The sequence below is a fragment of the Onychostoma macrolepis genome, chromosome 02 (assembly GCF_012432095.1).
Source record: "Onychostoma macrolepis isolate SWU-2019 chromosome 02, ASM1243209v1, whole genome shotgun sequence".
NCBI classification, from domain to species: Eukaryota; Metazoa; Chordata; class Actinopteri; order Cypriniformes; family Cyprinidae; genus Onychostoma; species Onychostoma macrolepis.
Window position 1 is genome coordinate 46,395 of NC_081156.1, and position 15,270 is coordinate 61,664.

Consider the following 15,270-nt stretch of genomic DNA (forward strand, 5'->3'; position numbering starts at 1 on the left):
CTCTTTAGGGCACGAGTGTGCTCATACCACGGTGTTGGACTCTTATCCTTAATCTTCCTTAAGCGTAAAGGAGCAACCGCATCTAAAGTGCTAGAAAAGAGAGAGTCCATAGTTCCTGTTACATCAAGTTGTTCTGAGCTATTGGATATGCTGAGGAACTGATATAAGTCAGGAAGATTATTTATAAAGCAGTCTTTTGTGGTAGAGGTAATGGTTCTACCGTATTTGTAACAAGGAGTTGGCTTTACAGCTTTAGCTATATGGAATATACAGGAGACTAGATGATCTGAGATCTCATCGCTCTGCTGCCAAATTTCAATGCCACTGACATCAATTCCATGTGACAGTATTAAATCTAGAGTATGATTTTGACAATGAGTAGGTCCTGACACATGTTGTTTAACACCAATAGAGTTTAGAACGTCTATAAATGCTGATCCCAACGAATCGTTTTCATTATCAACATGGATATTAAAATCACCAACGATTAGGACTTTATCTGCAGTCAGCACTAACTCCGATAGAAAATCAGAAAATTCTTTAATAAAGTCTGTATGGTGCCCTGGTGGCCTGTATACAGTAGCCAGTACAAACATCACAGGGGATTTATCATTAACACTTGTTTCTTTGGATAACGTTATATGAAGCACCATTACTTCGAACGAATTATACTTGAAACCCGACCTCTGAGAGACACTGAAAATATTGCTATAAATTGTAGCAACACCTCCCCCTTTACCTTTTGGACGCGGTTCATGTTTGTAACCGTAATCTTGTGGTGTAGACTCGTTTAAAGTAATGTAATCATCTTGTTTCAGCCAGGTTTCTGTCAGACAAAGCACATCTAGTTTATGGTCAGTGAACATATTTACAAAAAGTGCTTTTGAAGAAAGGGATCTAATATTCAATAAGCCAAGCTTTATCGTGTGTTTATCTGTATTACATCGGTTTTTTATTTGTTGAACATCAATTTAATTGGTACTATTACTTTGGTTTGGATGTTTTCTGTATTTTCTAGTTCGGGGAACAGACACAGTCTCTATAGTGTGATATCTAGGTGAAAAAGTTTCTATGTGCTGAGTTAACTGACGTGAGGCGGCTAGCAGACGATCGGTTTAGCCAGTCTGTCTGCTTCCTGACCTGGGCCCCAGTTAGTCAAGTACGAACTCTAAGACTATGTGCCATATTTCTAGAGAGAAGAACGGCACGACCCCAGGAGGGATGAACACCATCTCTTTTCAACAGGTCAGGTCTGCCCCAAAAATTCTTCCAATTGTCTATAAAGCCTATGTTATTTTGCGGGCACCACTTAGACATCCAGCCATTGAGTGCTGACAGTCTGCTATGAATCTCATCGCCACGGTAAGCAGGGAGTGGACCAGAGCATATTACAGTGTCTGACATCGTACTTGCAAGTTCACACACCTCTTTAACATTATTTTTAGTGATCTCCGACTGGCGAAGTCGAACATTATTAGCGCCGACGTCGATAACAATCTTACTGAATTTACGTTTAGCATTAGTCAGCACTTTTAAATTTGCCAAGATGTCAGGCGCTCTGGCTCCTGGTAAACAATGGACTATGGTGGCTGGTGTCTCTATTTTCACGTTCCGTACAATAGAATCGCCAATAACTTGAGCACTTTCATCAGGTTTCTCAGTGGGTGCTTCACTGAGTGGGGAGAACCTGTTTGATGTTTTGATCGGAACGGAAGAGTGGTGTTTTGACCCGCGACTAGGCCGCCTCACAGTCACCCAGTTGCTCTGCTGCACGGGCTCAACCGAAACCGAACAATGTACAGGACTCCCTGAGCTAGTCGCATCCAAAGCAGTATCTACAGCCCTCACATTCTTACTATCCTCAACTAAAGTTTGGATGCGTGTCTCTAGTTCTAAAACCTTCTCTGTCAGCCTAACTATTTCCCTGCATTTATCACATGTGAATCCCTCGCTGCTGACAGAGACAGATAAACTATACATGTGGCAAACCGTGCAAACAACAATAGCAGGAGAAGAAGCCATTACTCACCGTGATTGATGAATGATACCAAATTAACTTACCACTTACCACTGTTGTTTGATGAGCTTGTGAAAAACGGAGCGAGGGGAAAAAAATAATAATAATAATAATAGGCGCGAATAGAAATGCAAATGGAACCGCGAGTGACAAGCTAACGGGCTAACAAGCTGCACTCGCAGTTTTAAAAGCGGACGATCAAATTAGTTAGATTAGTTTGAAAGATAACACCAGAAATATGGTGCGAATTAAGTTATATATTATCACTTTAGACAAAAGGGAGCGAAAGTAAGGTAGAGATTCAATAAAAAGCGAAGATACACGGAGCTACAATCACAAACCTCAGCAGCACAACAGACTGAAGCAATCGATCACAAAAAAGCTGTCTATCCAGCCTAACGTTAGCCTATTCTGTATAAGGGGGAATTCATTTAATTTTATTTAAACTGTTCATTAATTAAAATGTGTGATGCTGTTATTGAAAAGTATGCTGCCGTGTTCTTTTTTTTCAATTCATTGAACTTCGTTCATTTATTTTTCATTGTTCTCTTATTTAAATAGCCTACCCTTTACGGTGTCAGTAATTACTGTGCTGCTAATTTCTGATTTGGGAGTGATTTGTTTGTTAGAAAAATGTTAGACTACCTTATTAAAAGTATTGCTCTTAACAGACCTGTGTGTTTTGTTTTGTATCAGTAGTGCAGTGTCCATTCTCGGAGCATGTAAACCCTGCCCGCGTGAGGCACGGCGCTTCCGGCTCGAGCTGTTCTGTAGTTTATTAAGTTTATCAATTCTGAACGTGTCGCGTGTCCATATTGCACCAAAATGCGACACTGCATTCCCTTGAGTCCGCAGCAACATACCCACCACGCGTGAAGTCGATTGGATGAACTGTTCTCGACATAATAAAAATGCAAACAGACAGACAGAGATTCCTGGCTTTATTAGAGAGAAGAATATGTTCAGCCCCCTCCCTCTGAATTGCTGATTGCTACCGAAGCTTCGAAGCAAAAAAAAAAATGGTATTCGGACCAGCCCTGACCTTAATGTGTATCAGTCACTACTCGTTCTTCTCTGCTAATGTCTCCACTGCTAAAAGGGACCAACTATCATAACAAAATGAACAATTTGTCTAACTCTCGCATGCTCTTTAAAACATTTTCCTCCCTCCTTTGTCCTCCTCCTCCCCCTCCATCAAGTCTTAATAGCTGACGACTTTGCCACATTCTTCATTAATAAAATTAAAACCATCTGTGCACAATTTTCCACACCACATTCTGTAAAGCACATCGTACCAGCAAACATACACTCGTTCACATCCTTCTCACTCTCTGAGGCAGAAGTCTCCAAACTCATCCTTTCTAATCATCCTTCTACTTGATCCTATTCCATTTAATCTCCTTCAAGCCATTTCTCCTGCAGTTGTACCTGCACTCACTCACATCATTAACATTCCCTTCACACTGGTGTTTTCCCCTCAACATTTAGACTGGCTTGTATAACCCCACTACTTAAGAAACCCACCTTTAACCCTTCCTTTCATTGCAAAAACCGTTGAACGAGCTGTGTTCAATCAAGTCTCTGCCTTTCTCACACAGAACAACCTCCTCGACAGCAACCAGTCTGGTTTCAGAAGTGGATACTCAACCAAGACTGCCTTGCTCTGTTGTTGAAGCCCTAAGACTGGCAAGAGCGCAATCCAAATCTTCAATACTTATCTTGCTGGATCTGTCCGCTGCTTTTGATACGGTTAACCAACAGATCCTCCTGTCAACCCTATTGGGAAAGGGCATCTCAGGAACCGCACTCCAGTGGTTTGAGTCTTACCTCTCAGATATGTCCTTCAAGGTATTTTGGAGAGTTGAGGTCTCCAAGTTGCAACATCTAACTACTGGGGTGCCTCAGGGCTCAGTACTTGGACCACTTCTCCGTCTACATGGCATCACTAGGTTCTGTCCTTCAGAAACATGACTTTTCATATCACTCCTATGCTGATGACACTCAACTCTACCTCTCATTCCATCCTGATGATCCGACAATAGCTGCTCGCATCTCAGCTTGTCTAACAGACATTTCTTGCTGGATGAAAGACCTTCACCTTCAACTCAACCTTGTCAAGACAGAACTGCTTGTGGTTCCATCAAACCCGTTGTTTCATCAAAATTTCACCATCCAGTTAGGCACATCAACCATAAAACAGCCAGAAGCCAGAAAGTTATGTTTGATAATCAGCTGACTTTCTCAGACCACATTGCTAAAGCTGCCCAGTCCTGCAGATTTGCTTTATTCAACATGCGCTTTCTTTCGGAACATGCTTCACGACTCCTTGTTCAAGTTCTTGTTCTGTCCAGGCTGGACTATTGCAGTACTCTCTTGGCAGGTCTTCCAGCCAGTTCTATCAAACCTACAATTAATCCAGAACGTGGCAGCAAGATTCATTTTTAATGAACCGAAAAGAATGCACGTCACGCCTCTGTTTATCAATTTGCACTGGCTACCAATAGCTGCTCGCATAAAATTCAAGGTATTTAATGTTTGCCTACAAAACCACCACTGGCTCTGCACCCCTTTACCTAAATTCATTACTTCAGACTTATGTGCCCTTTAGAAGCTTGCATTCTGCAAGTGAAAGTCGCTTTATTGTGCCATCCCAAAGAGGCACAAAATCACTTTCACTGAATTTTATGGTGCTTTTCCACTGCATGTTACAGCACGGTATGATTCAGTACAGCTCACTTTTGGGGGGTTTTCCACTGGGTACAGTACCTGGTACTTTTGTTTTTAGTACCACCTCGGCCGAGGTTCCAAGCGAACTGTACCGTTACCGAAATGTGACATGAACTCTGCTGATCACTGATTGGCTGGAGAAAATGGTCACTGCATTGAACTTGCAACTGTTTTGAACGAGTGCACCTTTCTTTTAACAGCCAAAAAATGGCTGTTTTGTTGTCTGGTAGTAGTGGTAGTAGTAGTAGTAGTAGTGTTTTATTTATATAGCGCCTTTCCAGAGCTCAAGGACACTTTACAATAAACATCAGAAATGTGCCATTACATTAAATATTCCCTCCTTGTGGAATGATCTGCCAAACTTAATCCGTGCAGCTGAGTCCTTAGCCATCTTCAAGAATCGGCTAAAAACACCTCTCCCATCTTTATTTGACCCTCTAACTCTAGCACTCCCTATTCTAATTCTGTTCTTTAGAAAAAAAACGTGCCCCTTTTAGACTTGCACTCTTCATTTACTAACTGCTTGTTTTCTTAAAAACAAAAAAAACACTAGCTTTTCTAATCTTTTTGTATTCTATTTGGTTTTATTTATTATACAATTAACAAAAGCAAAAAAAAAGGCCTCTAACACTAGCTTGCTCTATTCTTTTTCTACTCTATCGGTTTTCGTTACGTGTCATTTGGATAAAAGCGTCTGCTAAATGTAATGATAATGTGAAAGTGACGTGAAGTGGCCAAGTATGGTAACCCATACTCTGAGTTAGTGCTCTGCATTTATCCCATCCAAAGTGCGCACACACACCATGAACACACACCCGGAGCAGTGGGCAGCTATTTATGCTGCGGCGCCCGGGGAGCAGTTGGGGCTTCGGTGTCTTGCTCAAGGGCACCTCGGTCGTGGTATTGAGGGTGGAGAGAGCGCTGGTTATTCACTCCCCCCACCGACAATCCCTGCCGGTCTTGAGACTCGAACCGACTCTCTAACCATTAGGCCACGACTTCCCCAATGTAATGTAAATGTATTAAGCCCTATTCGGATGGGATTAGTTTAACATGGAGAGGTGCGGTAAAGTAATTTTCAACAGAGCTTCTCAGTGATTTTAGTCCCATCAGAATGTGCCATCTCCGTAATCATTACGGACAATTTAAGTAAAGATTAAAGTGACTTTTTACCTTCTGTAAAAAGGTCCCTAAGAATTACCTCAGGTAATAATAGTCCCGTGCGAATAGACCAGCTGTAAATATGTACGTAAATAGTCCGTAATTTCCTATTTTAAAAGTAGTTTTCTGCATTTTTTTTCCATGCTTGAAGAAACATTCAGTTGCGTTCTAGGCGGTGGGACAAGTCTGCGGCAAACCTCAAATGTTTTCTGCATATGACAATGCATAACATTCAAACTTTTTTTTGATCTGAAAGCACTTGTTAGAGGCACGAAACTTGGCTTTAGGTAAGTGTCTATTGCAAACAGAATCCAATCATAATTTAATTAATAAATCGATGGCTGTAGCACGCACATGACGACAAGGAGGTGACGGCGGTGCGTAAAGCGAGTTACTCATCCCACTTCTGGTAATTTTACTGAGATTTCTTATCCCGTGCGAATTGGCCAGTAATATTACAGACGTCCTGTGGTAAATTAACATTACTCCATCTACCCTTGTAAAACTAATCCAGTCCGAATAGGGCTTTAGTGTGGACAAGGCCTCAATGTATTTGATTTACTTTGTCAATGCTGTTTCACATTGACTTAATGATTTGTTCAAAATCAAATAATTATTTTTGTTTAGATTAAAGCAATATTTCACCCCAAAATAAAAATTGTCAGCTACTCACTCTCATGTTGTTCCAAAACGGTACTTTGAAAACGTATTTTTCTTCTCTGAAACATAAAAGAAGGTATTCTCAAATGTCTGAGTGGTTTTTTTATTTATTTATTTTTCCGTAAATAAAGTGGAAGTCAATAGTTGTCATAACTGTCCAAAAAAATAGTGTTCTGTAGAAGAATGAAATGCATACAGGTTTGGAACAAAATGAGGGTTAGTAAATAACTATCATTTTGTGAAAATGATAGTTTTCATTTTGAGATTTTAAAGGCATAAGAAATTGCATAGTTAACTTTGGTATTGATGTATTACCTTTTGGAAATGAGGGGTTGGGTGGAACATAAACAGTGGGGCTTTTTTGTTGGTTGGTTGGTTTTGTTTGTTTTATGGCTAATAAGTCGTTAAAGTGCCATTCAAACTTGGTTTAAGTCTGTTTTGGTTAGGGGTATCACACCCAGCTGCTGCCCTCTATTGTTAGAAGTCTGTCAAATTCACCATTGAAAATGAAATGGAAGAAGGGTGGTAACTTAAACAGCTGTCTCTGTTATTTCTCTGTGATTGCCTGCCACGCAAGCCTACTGACTGTCATGAGATCATAAACAATTGTAATAGGCTGAATTTGAAATGGAAATTGTGGAGTAAGTTTACCCAGTCAATAGCTGCATTTCCATCCACCTATTTATATGCGCATTTTAGAATATCGCAAAAAAACCACTGGATGGAAACTGCAAGATGCGCATAAATTCTAAAAATGCGCATCAAAGTCATGTTGCTTTGCGCTATGTGATGGGATAACTTGACTAACCAGCAGACCGATCTCGTTCACAGCATCTATAAGTTATGGCCATTTTGAAAAGCCTGAGGAAAGTCTTTCATCAAAGTATTTCTGTATAATTGTCTTACACGACTGTGTTCTCAAACAGCTGGCATCTACCTCCGAACGCAGTGACAGCATTTATTGTTACATCTGCTCTCTCTGAGGTGCAAGTAATTTATATCATATATGAAAATTATTATTTTCAGTGGCTTCTGCTATATTCTTAGTGATATTTAGTGCCACAGTTTACCAGGAAGTGACGATTTTGTTCTCTTTGACTCGTTGGATGGAAACGGTGGTTTATTCGTACGTTTTATGCGCAAAACTGGGATATCGCATAAGTTAAATTCAAATCTTTGGATGGAAACACTGCTTCTGTTTGACTTTTTAATTTTTGTTGTTAGTCATTATTTTAGCCAGTATTCCCGAAACAAAGAGACTGTAATTTTTAAATGCGTGTTTTACATGTGCTAAAAGTTAGGAAAACATACATGGCTTCAAAGCTAATATACGTGTGACAACCTTGGGGGAAAAAAAACATTAAAAAAAAACATCATGAGAGATACATGAACAGATTTAGTTTTATTCCAAATATAAGTTAACCCCCTTTTTTTTTTTGTGAGGTGCAGTTTTATTTTTTTTAACTTTGTTTTACCTTTTTCTTTTCACAGCATCAAAAGAAAGCTTACCACCAAACAAAGATAAAGGCACTAAAGATAATAGAGGGTCCCGGAAGCAACTGTTTGAGCAGTACATGTACACAGTGGATGTTTCTGCAGCCCTGGAGAGAGGAGAACTCATAAAGGTGATATAGTATATGTAAACCTATACTTCTGGGTGGTTAACATTACAAGTCAAGCAATTACCATGTTCTGCAGTGTGACATGCTTTAGCATCTGAGCATCTAAAATGGTTTTAAACTTTTTTTTAAACTTATATTTTTATATATATATATATATATATAATCTACACATACATGCATACATAATTTCATAATATAATTTTTTTTTTAATATAAATAACTTCAGAATAATCGTAACTGAGAGCATGCCTGGAATATTTGTACTTTTTAAAATGAATTGGTCACACCACAGGACAGTTTAAATTAAGCAAAATTAGTTAAAAACAATTGTGACTAGTGACTAACACCTAAAATATACAATTTGCATGAATTTTAACCCTGGGTACAGCACAGAACCCTATATATATAATTATTTTTTTTACTTTCCTTGGAAATCAGGGCCCATATTCACAAAACATCTCAAGGCTAAAAGTAGCTCCTAACTTGCCGATTAAGGAGAAAATCTCAAAAATAGTGGGCGTGTCAGTCCTAAATTTAGGACTCCTAAATTTTTGCTCTAAGAGTATTTCACAAAGCGTTTTAGCGCTAAAGCTAGGTCCTAAATCTGTGAAACGTTAGGAGTAGTGAAGAGGACTCCTAAGTCACCAAGACCAACTCACAACTATCCTAAAATGGCTGTTGTCGGCAATCTGCCTCGGAATATAAACATTTTAGAAACATTTGACGATAATGAGCATTTTAAAAAGGTATCACCTTTAGGGTTTGGTGGTTATCCCAACTCCACATTTTCCTTTGATTGTATCCTTTTCAGTAACCAGTTGGGCAAGAAATTACAGCTGTTCTTGCGTCCAGTTTGGTTTTCTTCTACGTTTGCATGTCTTACTATCAACCATAATTATTCTACTCTGTTAATTAAAAGGCGGTTTATATGCATCCACTACGAGAAGCATACATGTAAGAGACTGACAATTAGCCAAGGGCGGTTCTAGACCCTTTTTAGATGGGCTTCAGCCCCCCTATTTGTCGTCTCAGCCCCCCAAAACTGTAATCAGCTATCTGAATGATCAGACCAATGCTGCTTCAAGAAAGTTTATCATTCTCGCTCGTTTATCGATCTCAATGTGGTAATCATGCACTGTGATAATCGTTAATGTAGGGATGTAAGAGAGACCCTAGTGTGCCTTGTCCAAAATTAGATTTATTGTCCCTCATAAAAATTCCACAACCCCACCCCTCCCTCCCACCCAAAACTGGACATCTGTTTTGTCCACCCCCACCCATCTAAATGACCATCTGTTTTTACCGTCCAGTGATCCTAGGGAATGTGTGTTTTGGGAAACGTGTTTTTTGTGTGTGGGGGTATTATGTGTTTAAACTTTAAATTGTGAAACTGTGTTAAACGGGACAAAGGGAAGTTTTTATGAGTTTTTCACGCACTCATATCAAGAAAAATGTGTAAAACAAGTCAAGACTAGTGTTGTTAAAACGTTTTAAACTAGTTGGAGTTTGTTACAAGTTAAATAAAAAGCAGAAGTGAACGTGTTTATTTAAAACAAACAAAGCATCTGACACCTTAGTTAAAACAATAGCATAACATTACAAGTTAAATAATATAGTTGACTCATCTTACCATCTTATAAAACAGAAATGTATCAGAAGCAAACGTGAAGTAAGATACTTTACAACGTTCTAACATTACAAATTAAAAGGTAGCTTTTGTCGCAAGTTAAAGCAAATAGAGCTGACTTATCTTACTGTCTTCTAAAACAAAAAAGCATTTGACACGTTCGTTAAGTAAGCTACTCCTTAAAATCTTGTTACAAGTTAGAAAAGAAGGGAAAAATAACTGTGATCTTAAAGAAAGAAAGAAAAAGAGCAGACTATCTTACACAGCCTCCATCAGATAACCTCGCACTACTGTATCAAACTCAGAATGAGCTTACGAAGACCGAGGTCAGACCACACCTACTGCCAGCCCCCCGAACAGCAGGTGTACTGACGGTTTCTGTTGTAACGTTGTGTTTAAAAAAGGAGTGTTGAGGGTAGCCTATCTTCACCTAGACACAAAATACAGACGGAAGTTTTGCGAATTGGAAAAACAGAAAATTGTTCTACAACAATGGCTGAAACATTACCTAAAACTCCTGAGAAGACCGTTGAGGCTGCTATGGGTGATCTTACTCTAGCGCCTAGGAAGATGAAACACGGACCGTGTTTGGTCAATTTCCTCCACGGATAATGTTAAGTACGATCTTCATTTATCCTGTAATCGTGTATGCAGTTACAACTTTGACAAGACCAACAGGGAGGTCAATGGACAATTGGACAATGATGAAAGGTTCACGTACGACATGTGTGATGATCCTGAATTGTTTTTCACTGTAAAAGACAGGTGTTTATTTTACAACTATGTCTGGCGTGATCTAAAAGACGGTTGTGACAACCCACTATTCATAGGGGAGTGGAACGGTATTACGCCTGGAATGAGATACAGAGTGCTGGGGGACCATGTTAACAAGCACGCTGATGATTACGTTTATATATTTTGTAGCAATCACACTGAAGGCCTACCTGAGCGCGCATGGCCGATATCTGAAGAGGATCATCTCAAATACTATAGAATTAAATTCTTGTTTCAATGGAAAAGATGTCCCTACGTTAGACATATTTGAGAAGATTGACAAAATGTTTAAAGGAACACTCCACTTTTTTTGGAAATAGGCTCATTCTCCAACTCCCCCAGAGTTAATAAGTTGAGTTTTACCGTTTTTGAATCCATTCAGCCGATCTCTGGGTCTGGCGATAGCACTTTTAGCATAGCTTAGCATAGATCATTGAATCCGATTAGACCAGTAGCATCGCGTTCAAAAATGACCAAAGAGTTTCGATATTTGTCCTATTTAAAACTTGACTCTTCTGTAGTTATATCGTGTAGTAAGACCGGCGGAAAATGAAAAGTTGCGATTTTCTAGGCCGATTTGGCTAGGAACTATACTCTCATTCCGGCGTAATAATCAAGGAACTTTGCTGCCGTACCATGGCGCAGCAGGCGCAGTGATGCATGGCGCCTGAAAGTAGTCCCCAGCTATATTATAACTAGTTATCTAGCTGGGGACTACTTTCAGGCGCTGCGTAATATCACAAATATTCAGAACTGCTCTACCTTTGTTGAAAAGAGGTTTTAGTATAGCAAAACCGCATCTAAAAGCCGCTGCGAGAAATATAGCTAGCGACGTTGTAACCACAGCCCTATCGAGATCGTATAACGATAACAACAATGGTCAAAACGGTAACGGGGTTAATGGTTATGTCGCGCGGGTCTTTTAAACCACCTGGAGTGCGAGTGCGTAGGGGGAGTGGCCGCGTTAAGAAAGCTAAAGTACTAGTAAGAAGCATATGTCGCAAAACGCTCACGACGCTCCCGTGCGAAACTTGTAAAGAAAACTGTCCGTGCCAAAAGGCAGCTGAACACTCTTTTCTAAACCATGGCTCTGTTCCACAACATGTCGGAGGAATGTATTAAATCCGAGTTAGATTTATTTACTGTTCCTATGACCCAGACGTCTATTGAAAAAAAATACTTACGTGGAAATACCGCCTCTATCTGCAATAACGGATTCATCGCCGTTAGAATTTTTTATTGCAGGGACGGGTGAAGATTACATCGATCTGAATAACACTCTGTTATACAAGCGGGTCAAAATAACCAGACCGGACGGTACCGATATAGCAGACGGTGCACCTGTCGGTTTAATAAATTACCCCGGAGCGTGTATATTCTCGCAGGTGGATGTGTCTCTAGGCGATCGCTTAATAACGCAGACTTCTAGTACGTATCCTTATAGGTGTTTGATCGAGGCTCTGATAAAATTCGGAAAAGATACCCTCGAAAGTGTCTTTTCAGCCGGATTGTTTTACAAAGACACGCATGGACGTCACAGATCCCGCAGGAGAAAATACGGGATTAATGAAGCGCGTGGCGTTTACCAACGCTAGCAATGTCGTAGAATTACTAGCCCCCATCCATAGTGATATTTTCTTTCAAGAAAAATTAATGTTGAATGGTGTAGATATAAAAATACGGATGACAAGAGGTAAAGATGAGTTTTGTTTGATGCGAGATGACTTTAACGCTTATGAACTCAATATTGTATCCGCATCTCTTTTTGTGAAAAAAGTTTGTTTCACCGGGCATACGGTTAGGACATGCGCAAGCGCTTCTATCAACCACAGCTAAATACCTCATAGAATGTGTGTGTCTGAAGAATTTCTTCTGTCTTTGTCGACTAGGATCTCGCGTGTCTAATCAAGAAAATCTTTTTTTGGGGACTTTACCAAAATCTATAATTTTAGCAATGACAAAAAATTCAGCTTTTTCAGGGGGCGTACGATAAAAACCACAAATTTGTGATAAGAATTATTTAGAAACCTGCTGTCAACAAAAAGAAGCGCTAAGACCTTCCTGTGGGTTTCTGCCAAAATAAAAAGTTGAGGAAAAACAAGAACTCATCAACATTCATAAATGTTAGTATTCTAATTTTACTGTTACTCTGTAAAATAAAAGACAATAATAACAATAATTTACAACAGCTCTATTAGTACATTATAGTGTTCAAATTAGGATCTGTATTTTCTAATGTTTTAAAATGTTTCTTCTGCTCAGCAAGGCTGCATTTATTTGTATAGTAAATAATACAAAAACCATAATATTGTGAAATTATTACAATTATAACTATTTTATATGTGAATGTATAGTAAAATGTAATTGATTGCAGTGATCAAAGCTGAATTTTCAGCATCATTACTCTAGTCTTCAGTGTCACAGGACCTTTCAGAAATCATTCTGATATGCTGATTTGCTGCTCAGAGTGTCCGGCTTTCCTTATTTTTTTTTTTTTTGTCTTTTAACCAATCACATGCCTGATTCAAGAAGGGGGTCTCAAAAATGGCCAAAAGTTAAATTGAACATTTTAGCATTGTAGCAGACATTATACCAAAACAGCACAGTGTTAAATAAACTGTTATTTTGTAATTGATTTTTTTTCTTTTCTTTGAAAAGCAAGACAAAACGGTAAAAAGCACATTTTGGCTGTTTAATTTATGCAGTGGTGGAAAAAAAGGCAAAACACATTGGGGAAAAAAATGTGTTCGGTATTCGGTCCAATGTTTAATTTTGTTCAGTTTTGGCTTTCGGCCAAGAATTTTCATTTCAATGCATCCCTACATGGAATCTCAATAAGCCCAAAATACTGGATTTAGCAAACCTGGTAAAATCCTTGATTTTGAATAACTGATTCAAAGTCATCTCTTGAAGCTTTGGAATCTTTAAGAACTTATCACCCAATAATTATGATCATTTTAATCAAATTGTCATCTTAATAATTTTGTAGTATTATTTTCTGCTTGGTACCTGATCACTCTGGTAATGAACAAGTTGACGGTGTTGCCTAAGAAGCATTATTTACAGAACCAGTAAAATGCTATATACGTTTCACAGGTCTTAAACCAACAATAAATGCATACATTAAAAACAAATTTCAGCCAGAATAGGATCAGTGCTTAAACGACAAATTAAATGAAATCAGTTCTGATGTTGGGACAAGATATGTATTCCCTTTTAAATAATCATTAGGATCGAGTAATTCACACACGTTGCCAGATATGACACTCACGATTTTAACATCTATTTCAGCTAACAGGAGAAAATTCCCCAGAGTATTCATCTTGTCAAAATCCACAGTGTATCACGCATATTTTACTGGACTGAGATACTTGTACTCATTTGAGAAACCTGTATTTTATTGATACTTGAGAGATTCTGTTGACTAAAGGTTGTTTTTTTTTTTTGGTTTTTAATTTATTTTTTTTATAAACAATGTCCAAATTTAATCTTGTTTTTAAAAAAAAAAATCTTAAACATCTTTAGTTTTATTTTTGAATAACTAAACCTGGCTATTGCCATGAATCTAGCCATAGAAGCTGATTGCATTAAATAGAAAAGGAGGGGGAAAAATCATGTTGTTTGTCAACTAAACTTTATTACTTACTGTGCAGTTGTATATACTGTACACTGCCTGCTATTTTTATTTAAATGAGTGAGCAAAACAGTAGGCATCCTTTATCCAATATTCCCTATTCCCTTTTAATTTGTTTCATTAATAGTGAGCACTTTTTAGGTGAGAACAGCAGAGTGATAGCTGCTGGTACAAGTCTTTTAGTCCCTAAAATTTTTTTTATTCATTTAATTTTTTTTAGGGATGCATGATATTGGATTTTTGCCGATATCCGATTTGTCGACATTTATAAAATAATTTTGGCCGATACCGATATATTTCCTCTTTGTTTGGAAACAACACCAAGTCTCTCCTGTGCAAAGATTATAGGCAAAATATTTTTAATTTGGTTAGCTTTTTAACAAGAACTTATTTGTTAGAATTAAATAAACCATAATGAAGTGTTTTTTTGACAGCACATTGAAGCTTTGAAAATAACTATAAATAAACTATACATCAATCGCTGCATTTTTTTTTTTTTTTTTTTTTTTACCCCAGAAAGATGCAATGGTTAACGCTAACACTTTTATTTATAAGATTTAACATTTGTAGATGGTCTAAAGCAAAAGAGTTGTGTACTTTTTTTTTTTTAGAGATTGATTTGTTTAAAAAAAAAAAATACATATTACACATTAATGAATATCAAATAAAATTTAATTTACAAGTGTCTTTTTTTTTTTTTTTTCTTGAAAGCTATAGCTTCTGACCTTTTTAAATCAAAACATACTCATTATTTTATGACATCAATTACTAATTTATTTAATCAGAAACAGTCTAAATGTTACTTGTGTAGGCTATTTTACTTTTAATTTAATTAGAAGTAGGCCAATAGCGCCCCCTACAGATTAAAACTCCTTACCAAACGGGCGTTAGGACCTGGGGGAGGCGGTCACTGCTTCCACTGCATGTGCCATTAAGCCCAATTTATACTTCTGTGTGGAACCTACTCCGTAGCCTACGCAGAGACGCACAGGCCTGCGCCATAACCTACGCCGCACCTGACGTGTGCCTCTCCAAAAATCTAACAGCG

General features: G+C 38.2%; 1 protein-coding gene across 3 annotated transcripts in view; it reads left to right on the forward strand.

Moving 5' to 3' along the window:
* Positions 1 to 15,270, forward strand: part of dis3l2 (DIS3 like 3'-5' exoribonuclease 2) — a 163,866-nt gene that overhangs the window by 9,243 nt on the left and 139,353 nt on the right. For all 3 annotated transcript variants that reach the window (XM_058755132.1, XM_058755140.1, XM_058755150.1), the window contains one exon: positions 8,057 to 8,190. In XM_058755132.1, coding sequence (XP_058611115.1) covers positions 8,057 to 8,190 — 134 coding nt within the window. The remainder of the gene's footprint in view (positions 1 to 8,056; positions 8,191 to 15,270) is intronic.